At 35.9% G+C, this 19,753-nt stretch overlaps 1 protein-coding gene across 2 annotated transcripts in view; it reads right to left on the bottom strand.

The window, feature by feature from the left end:
- KLHL13 (kelch like family member 13) overlaps window positions 1-13,144 on the bottom strand; it is a gene marked incomplete at both ends in the record, with an annotated part of 106,549 nt that extends 93,405 nt beyond the window's left edge. The window contains one exon of one of the 2 annotated variants that reach the window (XM_084258792.1): window positions 13,077-13,144. In XM_084258792.1, the coding sequence (XP_084114918.1) occupies window positions 13,077-13,126 (50 nt within the window). The remainder of the gene's footprint in view (window positions 1-13,076) is intronic. The other variant, XM_084258791.1, reaches the window with a different exon arrangement.
- Window positions 13,145-19,753: the final 6,609 nt, after the last annotated feature.

The raw sequence follows: 19,753 nt of genomic DNA on the forward strand, positions 1-19,753 counted from the left end.
AAAAGTTTTACAAATAGGAGAAAGATAATACAAATTTTGATGCATGCATAAAATAATTCTTATGATAAGGTTGACGGCATCTACAAGAGGAAATAACAAGTGAGAACTTATTGTATTCCAGAAAATGCTTAACCCATTTTACAAGCACATCTCATGTTATATATATACTATGCTGAGAAGAGAAGTAGGAACACAGAAATATACACTTGATATATTAGTGACCAGTGCAAATGCAAAGTAGTCTGTGTGAGCCCATCTTTTATAAAAAGTACAAGAATACACATTAAATATTAAAATAGACCAAAATATTAACTGAGAATTTAGATTATGAATGGTATTAATTTTCTTTTTTCAAAGTTTTTAAAACTTTCTAAGTTTTAAAAATAATGACCACTAATATATAGAGTGGAATACTACTCAGTTATAAAAAAGGTGAGCCTTTGTCATTTGTGACAATATGGATGGAATGGGAGGATATTATGCTATGTGAAATAAGCCAGGAGAAAGGTAAGTACCAGATTTCGCTCACATATGGAAGACGGGAGGGGGGTAAGAGGGGGAGGAAGCAATGAAATTGACAAAACTAAATCAAAACAAATCCTAGAAATATGACTGCAGAATTGAGGCTACTAAAGGAAGAAGGAGAGTAGAGTTGGGAACAAAGGTTTAAGGGGGTCCAATGGTCTACAGTTAAGGACTATGGGGCTTTGATGGTGGGAGTGGTGTGGTAACATACATCTGAGGACGTGTGAACCTATTCCTCTAAATCATATCAAGCGTTTTAAATCACAGGAGGGACAGAAAGACTACATATTATTTTCATTTTGAAATTAACCATTTAAAACAACATATAGTAGTAATATGTATAAATGTTAACATTGCACTATTACCACAGAAATCCATGACATACACTATTTATGAGTCTAATTTTACTTTGTTAAAAAACAGGAGGGACAGAATGACTGGAATATACTTAAATATTAAAGAGCAGTTAAATTTAAAGATGGCATTAGGAATCAGTTTTTATTTATACTTTTAGGTTATTGAATTTTCTACTGGGAACATGGATTAATTTTATAAGAAAAAATATTTTTCATTGATTGAATATTAAGAAGATTAATAAAAATATAGAAAGTGTTAGTGGCATTATGTATATGGAAAACAGAGCACAAGCTTATACATACATTGTGTGACTATATAAAATATATACATGGAAAATAAGTTGGAAGTATACTAACACAATAACTGGCTTACATTAGATAAAGTAAAATAAGTAATTTATTTTCTTTTCTGCATTTTTAAAAGTTTCTGTATATTCATATACATATATAAACTCTAAAGTGGGTAAAAAAAATTCTGCTAATAATTGAAGGAAAGCATAAGGGGGCAATGGAATAAGAATTTGTGAACTTCTTAAAAAATATTTTTTTGAATCATCAAAGAGCCTTTATCTTAACATCCACATAATGAAAATACAGCATGGTACAGTTGGGATAAAGATACTTGGTGTGGTGGGCAAAACAACAGCCACCCAAATGTGTCCACTTCCTGATCCCTAGGACCTGTGACTATGCTACCTTACATGGGAAAAGACCCTTTGCAGATGTGATTAAATGAAGGATTTCATGATGGAGAGATTACCCTGGCTCATTCAAGTGCACCCAACATAATTACAAAAGTCCTTAAAATTGGAAAAAGGAAGTAGCAGAAGTCCAAGTGACGAGGTATGAGAAGGACTCAAACTACCCTTGCTGCTTTGAAGATGGAAAAAGATGGCCTCTAGAAGCTGGGAGAGGGGAGGAAAGGCATTCTCCCCTTGTACCCCCAGAAAGGAATGTAGCCCAGACAACACCTTGACTTTAGCCCAATGATCTATATAATACTATAAGAAAATCAATATGTGTTGTTTTAAGCAATGAGTTTGTGGCGATTTGTTACAGCAGCAAAAGTAAACTAATACTGGAGGCTACAGAAAGCTAGAAAGAAAATATTTGATGATTTTAGCTATCTCTTTTAGGGGAAACCAAATAACTGAGGCAGGAGAGTGAGTTGGAATTGAATCAATGTTGTTAATGGCAAGTGCTACATCTGAATGTAGATGTGTCATTAAGTGTATGTTCAAATAATACACCAGAATTGCACTCACAGCAAAGGGTAGGACAGACTGGGTTGAGCTTCCTTTCTATGTTTATCCACCATTTTACTCCCCACTGATTAGGAGATTAATACTTATTCTCTGTTTTCAAACTACTTGACAATTTAGTCAAGAGAAGAAGCATTTTACACATAAAATGATAAGGGCTATACCAATCAAAGTCTAAATAAATTTACTGCATATGCTGTACAATATTAAAAATCTTGATCAATACATTTAATCAGAGGTGCTAATTTTTTGTATAAATGTGTAAAGTGCAAGTTTCTTTTTTTAATATTTTATTTTATAAAATTCTTACATCATTTCTCATCTTTGCACAATGTATGCATTTTCATTTTGGCTATATTCCCCATACAACTGCACCCCCCCTTATTTTGACTCTAGTCCTTCCTCTCCCCCACCCCCCCGTAGTGTGTCTCTGGTTTATAGTTGTTTGTTGATTTTGATTATTACTTTGTATTGATTAGTCTTTTTCCTGGTCTCTTATTTAGGTTTTCTAAATTCCTGCTATGAGTGAGACCATCTGGTATTTTTCTTTTTCTGACTTATTTCGCTGAGCATGATCCCCTCCAGCTCCATCCATGTAGCTGCAAACTGCATGTGTTTATCTTTTTTGATTGCTGAGTAATATTCCATTGTGTATATGTACCACATCTTCTTGATCCAGTCATCTATTTTGGGGCATTTGGGTTGTTTCCATAGCTTACCTATTGTAAATAGTGCTGCTATAAACATAGGCGTGCAGGTGCCTAAAGTGCAAGTTTCTGATGCAAAAACAACATTGAACTATTGTCAGAAAATCTGGATACTCATGTATTGGCTCTTTCCCTTACTAATGAACCTTAGTTCTGTCAACTTCACATATCAGATTCCCCCTTTTTACTTTTGCGAAGGCTGAATTCTATCTCTAAAGAAATGTAGTCAGTTATTTGCAGAGTCACAACTATTCTTAGCAAAACAAGTAGCCTTAATTCTATTTTCAACTCCTTTCAAAAATCAGCTTGAAATAATTCAGGGTCTACCTTCCAGGGAGAACAAAATAACTCAAGCATATCATTTCATTAATTTTCCAGACAGGAGAAAGAATTTCTGTTCTGAAAAAAAAGTGAAAGAAAAAGAAACTGGTAGCAGATTAAATAAATTGCCAGTTATGTTAGCAGCGCCAGCACCAAAACACACAAAAAGGTTTTTCAAATGCCAAACTCAGTACTTCATTCTGCTTTCTCAACAGAAGGGTCAGTAAGGTAAGTGAACCAACTTAAGGGAAACGGGTAGGAGTAAGGGATCAACAGCTAATATTTATGTCTTTCCCCTTCATGTCACGCAGTTAAAGGATAAATGTAACACAGAGGGCATGCTGTAGGGTCTGAAGACCATATCGCTATTCTTTCCCTAAAGGCTTATCAGTTTTATCACTGCCTCAGGACACCTAGAAAGAAAAATGTGTTCGAAGTGGTTCTGATGGGAACCACCACCCAAGCTTAAGAAGGTCACAGTGAAAGCTCAGCCAAGGCTGAGAGACCTGCCAGCTCTAGACAGTAGCTGATCTCAGACGAATCTGCATCAAGTAGTAGTTTCAGTGATGTGCCAGGAAAAAATAAATGACACTGCCTCTGTCAAGGCACAGCTCCTGTCAAAAACAACATCAAGTTTATTTCAAATTCATTCTGCTACCTCTGTTATTCTGTTTCCAGAAAACAGATTGTTAAGATCACCAGAGGATTTCTTTCAAGCTATCTATAGCCCATATCTACGTCAGCTATGCCAGGCTGTGCTGATACAGGGAAAAGTCTTCATCTCCTGGATGCTCTTATGGATAAAAAGATCCTCAGAAAGGGAGGGGGACACACATCCTTTCTCTCAATGGCAGATTGAGATCTGGAGCTCTCAGAGAAAAGCCACAACAAGGCATATGAGGATCACAGTTTTAAATTTCTTTTAAAGATTTATTTATTTATGCATACAAGAACTGGGTTGTAGGCCAGAGGTGCAGGGGGGAGAGGATTCACCAAAGACAGAGTGGAGAGCAGAACAGGCAGACTGGCTGAAATACCCTGCTGAGGGGAGCAGTGGGCGAGACAGGAAAGATCTCCTGCGCCATGTGGGTCACCTCCCTGGCCGGCCGGGGGATCGAACTTGTGCTGCAGTGGCTTTATAGGTTGCGTCTTAACCCCTTGCACCACCAGGGAGGCCCCAAAGATTTAAATTTTTAATGTAAATTGCCCTAGATAAACCCCAAAGGCAGGGACAGAAATTATAATCAAATAAAAGAGTAATTACCTTTTTCTGTTCTTTTTTGATCTGAAATGAAGCAAAGGTAGAAAGAAAAGCGCAGGAGGAAAGGGAGTCAAATTTCACACAACACTGTCAAGCAGAATGACAAAGGAAAATTTTGGTCTCTGACTGCATTTTTTTAAGCATATACATTGATTAAGCCTCTGATTTGTTACATGGGTCCCTAGTCCTTGTCACACTTAACCCAAAACAGAATATGAGCCAACTGTGCTTCAGGGCCCTAGGGAAATTTTATATAATCTTTTAACACTTGCCATGCACCTACAATTGTTGGGAAGGGGAAAAAATTCAAAATTCAAAAAGAAGGAAGTGAAAACTTTTTAGAAAGAAACTTTACTTTAGTCAACTTCTAGGCTCCCAATTCGTTGCTAGCCTTTAACCTATCAGTCAAAATGCCTGTAACACTCACAGCACAACAGAAATGGCTCAGCCTTAGGGCTAACACCATGGGAAGCAGCTGAGAAGTTCTGCAGAAGCTTTTTGTTTATTTTCTGCCCTTTCTAAAAGATAATCATGGGAATTGTTTAACCATTATCCACCTACCATAAATCAGTCTGTCGAGATTAAGGAACTATAATGAACTGCTTTTAGGAACTGTGACACAGGACAGGTGACATGGGACAGTCAAAACCCCATCCTCAAGTCAGAAGCTTGGGTATCACCCTAGACTCTTCTTTCCTTCTCATCCCCCATATTCGCCATCAAGTCCTAGTCCTCCTTCCTAATTATTTCTCCAGTCTTCTCCCCCTGCTGCTTTATTCTTTTTACTACCTTCTTTCAGCAGATTTTGTTTCCCATGCTGGGACTGGTTTCCTTTACTCTTTATGTCGATATACTAGTCAGCAGGAAGTTGGTGGCACAGGATCAGAGGCTTTGAGGGATTTGTTTTTTATAATTGGACATTGATGTCCTTATCTTAAAATTTCCCTTTCCCAGTTGTATAATTTAATCTCACGTAAAGTACTGGGAACATATGGAATGGCCTAGTCCCACTGTTGTAAAAGCATGCTGATTATTCGGAAACTCATAAAAATCAGTGTTATTCAACATTCACCAGTATTGCAAGCACAATGTGTCCAAACCCATCGAATCTTAGTCCCCAGCACCTGCCTCATCATCTGTACCCTGGGCCTCTGACTTCTCTCATGTTCCTCTTAGAAACACCCAGTGATATCACTAGGCTCTCCTGAACAATTCAGGGTAATCCCCAGCTCAAGGTCCTTAACTTGATCACATCTGCCAAATTCTTTTTACCATGTCAGTACCACAGTCATGGGATCAGAGTATTAGGATGTGGACATCTTTGTGGGGAGGGGGGCATTATTCTGTCTACCACAGGTAGTGCTTACCAATTGTCTTCACTGTAAAAGTACTGTTTTTTTTTCATTCCACACGTTTTTCTTTGGTAGCAAATCATTAACACTCAAGAGGGGAGGTGATAAAGTTATCTTCTTGGAAAGGGAAAAATATATACACATACATACACACATATATATAAAATTCGGAAATTTTCTGTAAGGAAAATTTGTCTAATCTCCCCATTTATTAATATCTTCAATTTATTTATTAGTATTGATTTAGGTAAAAGTCTGAGAGAGGAGCAACAGTTAATTTGTTCGTTCATGCATTCATTCACTCAGCAAATATTTACTGAACAACTAATATGTGCCAGGCATGATTGCTGTTGCTAAGATTAAAGCAGGCAACAAGATAGAAAAATAACCCTGTTCTCCTTGAGGTTCTATTTTAGTGAAAGGGGATAGATAATAAAGAATGAAGTGACAGTGATCAGTCTTAATTTGAAAATTACACAAGTGTGGTGTGACAGTAAAAGGTGGAAACGTTAAGAAAAAGAGGACGTAGAAAGACCACCAAGAAGAACCATTCAGACAAAGTAAACAGTCAGTACAAAGGCCATTCAAGGAATCTCTCTTCCTTTGAGAATAAACAAATGGAAAAACAACTAGCATGGGCCAATGAAAATGTATTGAAAAACAGGCAAAAGAGATTTGTCATCATAACTACTTAGGGAAAGAGCAGAATTCTCCAAATGGTTTCGTACAGGAGTCAGAAAACAATGTTGCAAGTTTTTGGCACATCCAAGAAAATAAGAAAGCATGGCTTCAATAAAGCAGGAAGGGGAAGTCAAATAAGATAACAAGATCTGAGGAGGAAAGCTATAAATTATATTGGTCAACTACAAGGAAACGAAATCAGAGAAACAACCAAAATGTACATTGGAGGGAGTAAACAAAGGAAATGACACAGTATAAAGCAAAATGGACAAAAAGAAGGGAAAGATAAACATTACAGCACAGAAAGAAATTATGAAAGATATGGAAGACACTACAGTAACACACCAAAAGTGGATTCAACCTAAACATTTAAATATTAAGAAGTCATTTGTACAATAGAATAATTTACACTTGGTAGCTATATCTATTTTTTTAATAGCATGTAAAAATGCTAATGATATAACTAAGAAATACAGCAAGATACAGACATGACATACAGTTCAACAGAAGCGCTTCATATATGAAGCATTTACCTAATGTGCCAGGGCCCAATCTTACAAACGTATTATTTTGTCATCAGAACAACCCCATACAGTAACACTATTGTATTTCAAGAGATGAGGTAAAAAGACTCAGAGAGTTTAAGAAACTTTCCAAGTAAGTAGCAGAGTTTGATCTGAACCTGTATTTGGCACACCTCAAAGCCTCAGCTCTTAAACAACATCATAGTCAGATCATGTTCAATAATTATGACCTCAGTTACATTTCAAAATATACTGAAAGAGTGAAAATGCATTAATACAGATTACCTTTCGTGATTGTTATCCCTGCATACATATTTTTTCTAAGTCTTCTGTAATAGATATGTATTGCTTATACAGTCAAAACAAACTGATGGCGAGAGGAAATAAATAACTTTGAGTCTGGGATTAATGAAAAAGACTTAGACTTGAGATATAAATATTAAATTAAGGTCTTCGGCATATAAGTGGGAATTGAAGGAATGGCTGTAGATGAGATCGCCCAGAAAGAATATGTAGAATATAGACAGAATTATGAACAGCAGCATTCAAGATACAGGCAGAGGAAGAGGAATCAGGGTTGTAACTCCTCTCCCCAGAAACAGAAACATTTTTTACAGCCTAGAAAATTACTCTGGATAGATAAAACATGCAGCACTACTAACAAGTTCTTGCCCTTTGTGTAAAAACATGCCATTCTTAAGTGTGAGGAACAACTATGATGATAAACAGCATAGGCACCCAAAACAACATATATGACAACAATTAGGTAATCAAAGATATAGAGATTTCTAAACCAAAATAAAGGGCCATTGTATAAAATCTAAGTGGCCTCAGAAATTCATGCATACTATCGTATATTATAATCCTTATACAAAGTACAAAAACAGTAATAACATTACTTACCTTTGGTGACTTGGTCTTCCACAAAGTTAATCGATCATGTGTTCATTTATTACCTACTATGTGCTTATACTTAAACATGTAATTCCAGACTTTTAAAGCAAGAAGTTGGGGTCATCCAATAGCTAAATTTTATAGAATCCCGGTGTTCCCTTGACATCATATACTAAGAATTAATTATATACTATGTTTCAGACGTCTGACCTTACTCCTAGAATCTACACTAAATTTTCATTAGCTTATTTTATAATTTTAATGATTATTACTAAATATTCAGTTATGTAACTATAAATAAGAGTCAACTGTGGGAGACAAAATTACCCTAGGTCACTTAACCAAATCATCAGTAATAAATAATCATTGATAAATGATGGAACTTTTGCAAAAATTTAGTGAATTTTAATTTGCACTTATTATGCACAATATCTTACATTACATACTATGCAGGATATAAATATACATTAGCTATGATTAGTCACTCTGAAAGAGCTCCTTAATGATGTAAGCAAAGACACGTTCAAACTGCTTCAATGCAGAACCAAATGTGAAACACTTCACTGAGGTGGTTAAACCATTTAGACGCAAAAGGGACCATCATGATAATCTGGTTATTGATCATGGAAAGGAATTCTAGGACATGGACTATTACTTGGGTTTTAAAGAAGAGGTAGAATTTCAACAGTCTGGGTGACATTACCAGATAAGAAATTTTAAAAAAATCACTTTGACTGGTGTGTGAAGAATCCAGTTGAATGCCACTACTGTCAAATTTACCCCTAAATATTTCACAACCCCATCTCTTCTTCATTCCTTCTGTCATCCCGTTGTTCAGAATACCCTGATTTCTTATTTTCACTGCTACTGTAGCCACCTAACTGGCAGAGAGCCATGTATTATCATTCACTCCTATATCTCTAGCACCCTACACAGGAAGTGGTGCATAACATTTGTTAAAGGAATGAAAATCGAATTATACAGTTTTTGGCACTCTTTCTCCTGTCTTGCAAATACTGGACAATCTTTTATAGTATGTTTATTTATCAAAGAGTTCTTTCAGAAATCTGGAACACTGTCAGAACATTGTACATCTTTGTAAAAATGTTTATTAGAGCAAGAACTCCATCAGAAAACATCACCACACCACCACCAGAGGGTTGAGTCTTACCACAATTTGCCCTCCAGATGTTACCATAACGGGTGCATGAGGATGATGCTCAGACTGAGATGCTCTCTGCAGCAAAGCAAGCCATGTATGACTGACATCTCTCTGTACCTCATAAATCACTGCAATAAAACTTCATATAGGGTAGAACATGCGATGGATGATTAATTGCATGTCTAAAAACATCTAAGACTAACAAGTTAGTGCTCTACAATGCTGCCCCCATCATAATTCTCTATCCTTCTACATACTTTATTAATTTTTCACAGTAATTTTCTCCAATGTATGTATTTGCTTTTTATCTGACCCCACTCCCACCACCAAAATGTTAAGATCAGTGAGAACAAAGGTTCACCACTTTAGCACATGCAAGTGTTTAGCGTTTGGTGACTATACAATAAATGTTTACAAACAGAGCAAAATCACTAGTTTTTTTTTTTATTAGCAATTACTACATGACAGACATTGTATTAATCAATGGGGATATATTTCATTCATATATTGTAGAACTTAACAATTGGAAAATTGTAAAAAAAAATTAATATCCCTTTAAATTTAGGTTAAATCTATGTAACAAATAATGGACAATTATCTTTTCCCAGAATTTATTCTTTTAATTCAGGACCGTGGTTTTTCTTTCCACTTTCTAAGTAGTTTCTTTCCTATCTCTAAGTTCGATTTTAAAATTGTCTTCATACAGATCACAGATACATGTTTTGTGGCTATTGGAAATGATTTGTATTCCATTATATCTTCCAAATGGCTGTTTTTCACATAGATAAAACACACTGCTTCTCATTTTTATCACACATCCAACTACATTTTAGATATCTTATTAATTCTATAAACAAGGAATTTTTCAAGTATTAGTTTTGGTAGGTATATAAGCGCTTATATTTTTTTGTTTCTTCCTTTCCATTAACTATGCCTCTTCATTGAGTTTGGCCAATTATTAAAGAATAGTGATTGCAGACAACCTTGTTTTACTGCTGCTTAAGGAAAAACATATATTACCATTAAGAATGATGCTGGATTGTTGGTTTCAAAGAGAGAGTTATTTTTCTTAAGAGAGTTTTATCTTTTTAATTTTTTATTTATCTCTCATGTATTATTTTTTTATTGAGGTAACATTGGATTACAACACTGTATATGATACAGAGGTGTAAGATCACACCTTTTCAGATGTATGTTATCACACCAAACCCACCACTGCAGTGACCCTCCCCCCCTCACCCACCTCCCCTTGGAGAGCAAGTTTCTACCACTAACATTTTTTATTCTTAAAATGGGCATTAAATTTTCAAACACCTTCAGCATTAACCTTTTTTTTTTTTTTTTTTTTTTGCTCATGAGATCTAATGACAGGATGGTAGTATAAGCTATTCACACTCAGGCATATAACTTTCTTAGATACAAAGGACTGTTTTCATATAATTCTGAATGTGTTTGGTTTGTCATTTTATTAGAATTTGAAATTGATGAATAATATGTGTTTGCAACAAACATTTTTTTCTCCAGTTTTGATACCAGAATTATTCACCAAAAATGATTTGGACACTTTCCCAACTCAGTTTTCTTTGTGTCAGAATTATCTGTTTCTTTCAAAATGATCCTATTAATCCTAAGAAAGATTATAAAAGTAGAAATTCAAAAATCAACATGTTAACAAGATAGGGGTCATAAGACTAGATTCCTATGGTCCACCAAGTTTATAAAACATAGGTTACCATTGGGTTACTTTGCCATTGAAAAAGAAAATAGAAAAAAAAATTAGAAAGAAAAGTACAGAGAATTTTTTCTTTAAAATTTTTATTAATTACCCAGATTATATATGAAATCAACATCATAAATGTATTTCCTTGGCTTCTGGTCAAGAATGCAATTAAAATGTTACTGGGCAAGATGCAAAAAGCACTGACAGTAAAGAAAAGAAAAAGATAAATAGAAGTTGACCAAAAATTTTTTAAAACACTTTTTATCAAAAGACATAAGTAAGAAAATGGGAGGGCAAGCCACAGACTGGAAAAAAATATTTATAGTATATGTACCTACATAGCCATAATAAATTTACAAAACCCTAAAATTCTAAAAGAAACCACTCCCCAATTTAAAATGAACAAGATTGAACAAATACTTCTAAAGCATGTCAAAATAGCTAAGAAACGTGAAGAAAAACACATGTACACACCATTGCACATGAGGAAAATAAAAAGTGGAAACAATAAAAACCCAAGAGAATGGCTAGCATTAAAGAGACTAAGAACACAAAGAATTAGCCAAGATTCTCCCTTATTACTGGTCAGACTAGAAAACAAAAAAAGCCACTTTAGAAAAGCACTTGGCAGACTCTACAAATGTTAAAAATATACCAGAAGTGCTCACTTTAACATTATCAATAGGCTATTGGAAACTGTGACTTTAAACAAAATGACACATAAAATCGAGTGCTTGAATAACATTCATTCAACATAATAACATTTGTGCAACACTAGGATTCTTTTTTTCTCATCAACATTATAAGAAAATAATGTTATTCAAGGAAACATACATACATCCTTACTCTATGAGTCATCAATTCACCTTCTAGGTATATATCCAAAGATATGAATACATACAGCCACAAAAAGATTTACACAAAAATGTTAATAATAGATTTATTCATAATAGCCAAATAAAAGATGTAAATTAAATGACTATCAACCATAAAATGAGCAAACTGCTATATTTAAGCAACAGAATACTATACAGCTATAAAAAGAGGAAGTAATTATACCTAGCATTGATGGATTTAAAAAATATTATTTTTAATAAAATAAACCATATACATAAAAATAGCCTGACTTCATTTGCATTAAATTCAAGAGCGAGTGATATAGACCCTTCTATTCATCCGTGTTTAAACTTTGTATACTCAATTCACCATAGGTGAGTCCAACATCACCTACACATACATTATTCCTGCTATGAGTTTCTGACCCTCTGTGTCTCTAAGCAAGTCTGCCTTATAGTTCCTTGCCCAGATAATACACATTCCAACAAGCAAGAACCCTTCATCCAATGTTTCCTTAATGGAATTAGTATAAATTTGAGTATAGTATTTATCAAATAACACTGACTATATATGCCCCTTCCTACTTCAACTTTCCCCCTCTTTTCATGTTGTTTTAAGATAAATGTATATTTTTCAAATATATCAGAATTCAAAATAATTTAAATCCCATATTTACATTTCAATACTAGTATTGACATACCACTTATAATATTTACCAATCTCTCTCATGCATCACACACACAAACACACACATACCACAGTTACTTAATCCTCAAAACATCCCTGAGATGGATGTACTATTATTGTTCCCATTCCACAGATGAGGAAGATAAGGCACAGCGCAAACATGAAACTTACATAGGACTACAGAACTAGTTCATCAGAACCATGATATGGGTAATTTCAGCATATTATTTCAAATGTTTCATGCAAACCGTACAATTAAACTATGTATTGGGAATAAGGAATATTCTTTCACACCTATAAAACAAAGTCTATGTTTCTTTAATCCATGAATTTAAAATCCTAAGTAGTCAGAAGTTCTGCTTTTCTCATAATTCCCTGGAAAAAAGTTTAACTGAATTTTTAATGCAGAAATAAACACACAGTCGCAGGACAAAACAATTTTTAAAAATACTTAAGACATCTATTCTTAAACAATGAATACCTGTATTTATTCATTGACATACTTTAAAATTTTAAATCACTAGTTCCTCTGATTGAATTTAAGCACTCACAATTGATACCAATTGTGATTCCTAGTCACCGTCTCTTTTTTCAGTAGTTCAAACCACCTGGCCACTAACATGTTCTTTATTCCATCTTTGTCAGTCATTCTTTTATTCACTCATTTAGCAAATACTTATTATTTTATGCCAGGTATCCAAAAAGTATCAAATATTTAGGTATATAAACAGGAAGGAGAGACATTATATAATTTATAAGGTAAATTGTTTCCATAAATACACCATACCGGTTACGGAGTATTGCGGCAACTGATTCCCCTCTATGCAGATGATCCATCACCTCTACAAGTTGGATAATGACCTGTTCAGGAAGAAAAGGAGCCAATATTTACTATGACAATCAACACTAGAAATTTCAAATTATACTGCCTTTGTAACATTTCATATATTTTGTGATAAAAAGGCAAAAACTATGTCCATGTATTAATACCCATATTTTGCCTTATGAAAATTAAGAGACTGAATCTGTAATAGTCCAAATAGCTACAAAATTCAATACTGAATCATTAAATAGTATTGATTAAATTTCATCTGAAATCATTAGCTAACAATTATTCTTGGAAAAACAACTAAATAGAGAAGGAAGTTGGATTAAACCTAAAATCAGAAGATCGGAGGCATATGCTTGAAGTTGGGTTAGACAAGAGAAATTGGAAGAGGTGTGGCAAATTTTTGCCATGTAGATACGAGAACACACAAATTCCCATGTTACCAGTGGGAATTGAGGCCTGAGAAATACACAATCAGACTCCACAATTTTAAAAGTTGTTGGACAAAATAAAAGATAGGAAAGTATAATGTTTTGGAATCTTAATGACATAAAACATTGGGGGATAGGAGTAATGTTTTCTTGACCTGGAGTGAGTTTTTGTTTTGAAGGAAATTTTGTTTTTGTGGGAACAGGACAAATAAGTTGTTGGAAACTGAAACAGATCTAATACATTTGGTTTTAGTGCACTATATTGGAGACGTAGAATGTATTTCGTGTATTTATTCTATTTATTTAAAATATATTGAGAAGCAAAAATGTGTATTTTAGAAGATGTGGTATAGTCACTTAAAGATCAGGATACATTCTGAGAAATGTGTTGTTAGGTGAGTTGTCTTTGTGCAAATGTCACAAAGTGTAATTACATAAATTTATATGGTGTTGCCAGCTATATGCTAGACTATATGCTATAGTTTATTGGGAGCACAGTCATATAGGCAAGCCTGTTTTTGACTGAACTGGCATGAAGTCATACCTATGTATGTACACAGAAATACCCAATGGGATACTACTCTGCTATAAAGAAGAATGAAATCTTGTCATTTGCAACAACATGGGTGGACCGTGGGGTATTATTCCAAGTGAAATAAATCAGACAAAGAGAAATACCACATGGTTTCACTTATATGTGCAATATGAAAACAAAACTCATAGAGAACAAATTGGTAACCACCAATTGGTAACTCCCCAAATTGGGGAGGCGATGGAAAGGGGGAGTTATATGGGTGAAAAGGATCATGAGATACTACCCTTAACATCAGGCAGCAACATGGATGGAGCTAAAAGGGATCATGCTCAGCGAAATAAGTCAGAAAGAAAAAGAAAAATACCGGATGGTCTCACTCATAACAGGAATTTAGAAAACCTAAATAAGAGACCAGGAAAAAGACTAATAAATACAAAGTAAAAATCAAAATCAACAAGCAACTATAAACCAGAGACACACTATGGGGGGTGGGGAGAGAGGCGGGGAAAGGAAGGACTAGAGTCAAAATAAGGGGGGGTGCAGTTGTATGGGGAATATAACCAAAATGAAAATGCATACATTGTGCAAAGATGAAAAAAGATGTAAGAATTATATAAATAAAATATTTTTTAAAAAACCTCAAAAAAATAAATAAAATGTACCATTAAAATGGCTAAAATGGTAAAATTTTGTTATGCATATTTTATTGCAATAAAAGAAAAAATGTATATTTTACTTAAATTTTTCTCAATAATGTGTTACATTGGCCAAATAAAAATATTCAGTATGCAATTTGGTCTGTTATTATGCCTATTATAAAACAATATGGAGACCTAAATTATTAAGGTAGAGAGTAAAAGGTTTTTCCTTCATTGTTTCATGCCATCTTCCTGCCTCTTAAATTCGGGACAAAAGCAAAACAATAAATGGCAAAAAAAACCCCTCTATTTCTTGGGGTTTCATAACTACAAAAAGGAAACAAATCAATTGACAACACATCATTTATATTTATTTGCACAATTTTTCTGTTTATAAATCCGTTAATCCAAATAAAGAAATTAAATGTCTTAAATAAAATTTAAAAATTTAAGCATCTCAAAATCAATTGACATTTAACTTACCTTTCCTCCAAGTGTTTAAGTGGTGAGAGCATTGTGAAATGCTGAGAAATTTTCATTTTATTTGGGTGACACAAATTTTATAAGATATGCAAAGCGAAAAACATCTATGTCTAGATTACTGTTAGGAGTCTGGAGATGTAAAGATAAAAAATTCATGCTGAAACTGGAGCCCCACAGCGTGGACTGCAGGGTAAGACTGGATCTGTTGCCCAACTCGGCTAACCAAGAGCTACTGGAAAAGCGGACAGCACCAGAACTTGCTGCCTATCGGCTGCTCCTCCCCCAGGTACCATCCGGATTTTAAGTGCAGAGCCCAAGTGGAAGTTTCCTGCTGGCTGCCCAGCAGCACCCAGGCAGTCCAGTAGCAGAAGGCTGCAGGATGGCTACATGGAGGTCCGGTGCTAGTGGGACCTGATGTCAGCCAGGTGCTGGCCTTTTTATATTTGGTGCCTGGATCATAGAATGGACCAAGAGGTGCAAGCAAAATGAACCAATCTGTTCATCTGCTCATTAGTTAATTAGTCGGCAGCACCAAATGGGCCGACTGGCCCTAAAATAGTCCAATCAGTCATTTAGAATTGAAAATGGTCCAATAGGGCAAGTATCAACTAGGGTGGGGGACCGTGAAAGAGGATATAAGGCAGTGCAGGAGCTGGCTGGGGACACCCACACTCTCGAAATCCCACTCTGTTCCTGGTCTCCAAAGATGGAAGAAAGAAGAAACATGCAGCAGCCGAGCTCCTAAGAGAGAAGGCAGAGAGCTTCCCAGTAACCAGGCAGATGCATCTGCCTCCAGTCATGCTGCTGCCGCTGCCGCTGCCACTGCCTGAGAAGAGCACCAGAGGCTAGTGTATCAAAGGGTTGTTTGTTGCTGGTGTGGACCAACAACTCACGAAGAGCTATAATGCTGGGATTTCTAACACCACCTCTGGTGACCAGGTGACTGGCCAACACTACTGGCCAGTGCTATCCAACAGCTGAAAGGTAACCGGAACTCTGTTATCTGGGTCAATTTCAAGAGCTGTTATCATGGTGTATCACCCAGCACCACTTCCTGGTGCTGCTGCCTCCATTGCTGTTTGGTCCAGCATCTGGTGCTGTCCATCCTGACCTTCAGACTCTTGCTGCAGACTGCTTCGGAATCATGTCCGTGGCCCTGCCTGTGAGCAGCTCCAGCTGCCACCATGAGATGGATCCTGGCCCACTGCTTGCCAGCTGCCATTATCTCCAGGCCCTCATGGGCAGGATGGCACCACCTTGGATGACTGACCATTTGTTTGGGACTTCTGGACCCTGTGGACACTATCTGGGGTGAGAAAGCCTGCCACCTGTGGCCTTAGAAACTCTTTGTTTCACATGTTTATAATGCCTACTACTGTTGTTCCCTGAGCCTGAGTGGTCTTGCAACTGTGCGCACAAACCCACAAGACAGTGGTTCAAAACCCACAGACAGTGACCTGTCCTCTACCTGGACACTATCCTGCTATAACCCCTGCTATAGCACCCCACATCACTGCTTCAATGCCCCTTTTCACCAACGGCATCTAGCGAAGAACATACAGGTGTCCAAATTAGGCCTGCAAAGTTTCTCTTAATCCCATTGTACCTCTCAGGGAGACTCATCTCTCAATCCTACGGCCCATGACTGAATATCTGAGTTTGGGACTCTCACATTCAAATTTCCCAGAAAATAAACATCCAGTTTCCTAAGTAGCAGGGAGTGGGTGACTAGACACAGGACTCCAGCCACTTTTGTAAGGAATTTCAATCAACAGCCCTTATTTTCATACGCATGACTTATTTCTGTCTTCTTCAATCCAGGTGCCTCAAATTTGTAAAATGTTAGTAGTTCTGTGGGAAAAACTAATTGGTTTCTTTTGAGAGTTCATGTAGGAAGAGAAACCGCAGTTAAAAGTTCCTTTGCTCTTAGTGAAATATCAATTACAACCTTCTATCTGTCAATATTCCCACAACCCTGTTCTCTTTGTCATTTCGAATTTTCCATTTTTTACCCTCATTTTAGAGGGGTTAGGAAAAGAGGAAATAAGCACATGTGAAAAATTAATGTGGGATTCAATTAAAACCAACTGTTTTTACCACAAAACATATTCTAGAAAATTAACACTGTCTATAATGTGAGGATGAGAGAGATAAGAAATATGGAGATGCAGTAAGAAAGTACCTCCATGGTCAAGGAATGAAATGAGGGCACAGAGTTAAGTGGATAGCCAGGTAGAACTAAGACTTAGGACTGACAGATCACTGACAGAAACTAAGGGATAAGGAAACATGGAAGACAAATTCCATAGCTGGAGGAAAAGGTTATGACATCAAGTACAGAAAAGGAAAATTGTAGAAAGCAAAGAGAACAAAGGCCTGATATAGGCATAGTAAGGTACCATAGGACATACCTGTAGTATCTAATAAATATTAGAAATATAGATGTAGATTTGGGTTGTACTAGAAATTAAAATATACTAATATTTAGCCAGTTAAGTAATGGTTAAAGTGATGAGTTTGGAAACAATACTCAGGTATGTATTTGCCATAAAAAGGTGGGATTAACATTGTTCATTCCAAAGAGCACTTTTGTGCAAGAAACAAGACAAGCTAGCAAAGAAAACAGAGAATTGGTAGTATGAAAACTAAGAAAATTGTCAGACAACTGCTAAGGAATAAGAGGGTTTTGGAAGACAAGGGATTGGTGGGTAATCAACTTTGATTTTGACAGTTATAAAATCAATGGTGATCTTTTTTTAAAAGAATAGTTCCAATATGAGTAGGGAGAACCTCATTGCAGTGCTTTAAAAATAAATTCTTTCAAGAACTTGTGAGGAATTCAAATCCATCAAAAAAACTACTCTATAGTAAAGGTGGCTTTCACCGGAGTACAGGAGAAGAAATCATTGAATGATTGGGGACAATCAAGTAGTCATTTAGAAAAATAAAGAGGTTATTCAGTACTTCAACTTCATGCCCTCAATAAATTCCAGAAGGATCAATGATTTAAAGGCAAAAAATGAAGTTCTGAGATGGGACTAAACTGAAGACCCAAGTGAAATATTTATCCTCATGCAGTGGATAAGCAGCACCCAAAAACTAGGAAGCTAAAAGGAAAATACTGAGATCTGATTATAAAAAAAAAAAAGTGAGAACTCTGTACTTCAAAAATACCATAAAACCAAAGGGCATTTGACAAATTAGGGGAAATAAAAATCACAATGCACATGGCAGACAACAAAGGGCTAACAAAGACCCAGAGACAGAAACACAATAAAACACTACAGTAAAAGTCAGCAAAAGATATAAACAGGAAAAACATGTAAGATAAAAATCATTAATCAAATAAATGCAGTTAAAAATTAGACACTGTTTTTACCTATGAAACTCTCACACATGCACACACAAATAAAGTCTGTATCTTTTATTAATGATTACTACTATGATTTGGGGGGAACTTATTTCTCATCATATACTTTTCAGTCCAATTTATGTCACTTCCATGAAATAATCAGGATCTAGCAAAAGGAGTAAGGAGTGTTCAGGAGGTCAGAGGAAAACCAGGAGTGCAGAGTAACATAAAGGCAAAATAAAATGGTATAAGGGACCTCCCTGGTGGTGCAAGGCGTTAAGACACAACCTATGAAGCTGCCCACAGCCTCTGCAGCACAAGTTCGATCCCCTGGTTCCCCAGCCAGGGAGCTACTATATGGTGCAACAGACCTCTCCTGACTCCCCCGCTGCTCCCCTCAGCAGTGTGCTTCAGTCGATCTGCCTGTTCTGTTACCCACTCTGTCTCTGGTGAATCCTCTCACCCCCGGCACCTCTGGCCTGTACCCCAGCTCTTGTATGCATAAATAAATTTTTAAAAAATTAAATGTTATAAGACAAAAGGAGTAATTGAGTGTATCAGATGCTATTGAGAGGTTAAGGAATTGAGAAGTGACAACTTGGTGTGATAATACAGAGGTCACTGGAGACTTTGAAAAGCCTGGTTTATATGGAATGGTGGAGGAAAAGTTGAAATAGTGTCACTTACAGAGAGAATGAGAGGAAAGAGAGGAAACAAGCAAACAACTCTTACAAAGAGCTGTGCTTTAATAAGGGGCAGAGATACAGGTGACAGTTGGAGGGGGATAGAGGGTGGAAGCAGGTCAAAATTGGTTTTATTTTGATTTCATAATAGGAGATACCAGAAAAGGTAACTCTGAATAGCAGGACAGTCACAAAGATGTAAAAGGAAGAACAATACTAAGGTGTGTATATATACGCATTTAGATAAAGAAAAAGCATAAAACATTCATGGAATGATAAATATGAAATCTGGGATGGTAGCTACCTAGGAGGGAATGCATTAGGGGCTTCACCATATCTAATTCTCTTTTAAGGATTGCCAACAAAAAAGAGCAAACTGTTCAGATCTCGCATAGCCAAATGCTGCTTATGAGAGTTATAGTAATCTCTGTGCGTTTCTGTGTGTTTGAAATATTTTAATAAAAATAAAACAAAAGTGTAATACATTACCCCAGCCCTAAAGTCAGACCTATG

This window comes from Talpa europaea (genome assembly GCF_964194135.1).
Source record: "Talpa europaea genome assembly, chromosome: X".
In the NCBI taxonomy this organism is placed as follows: domain Eukaryota; kingdom Metazoa; phylum Chordata; class Mammalia; order Eulipotyphla; family Talpidae; genus Talpa; species Talpa europaea.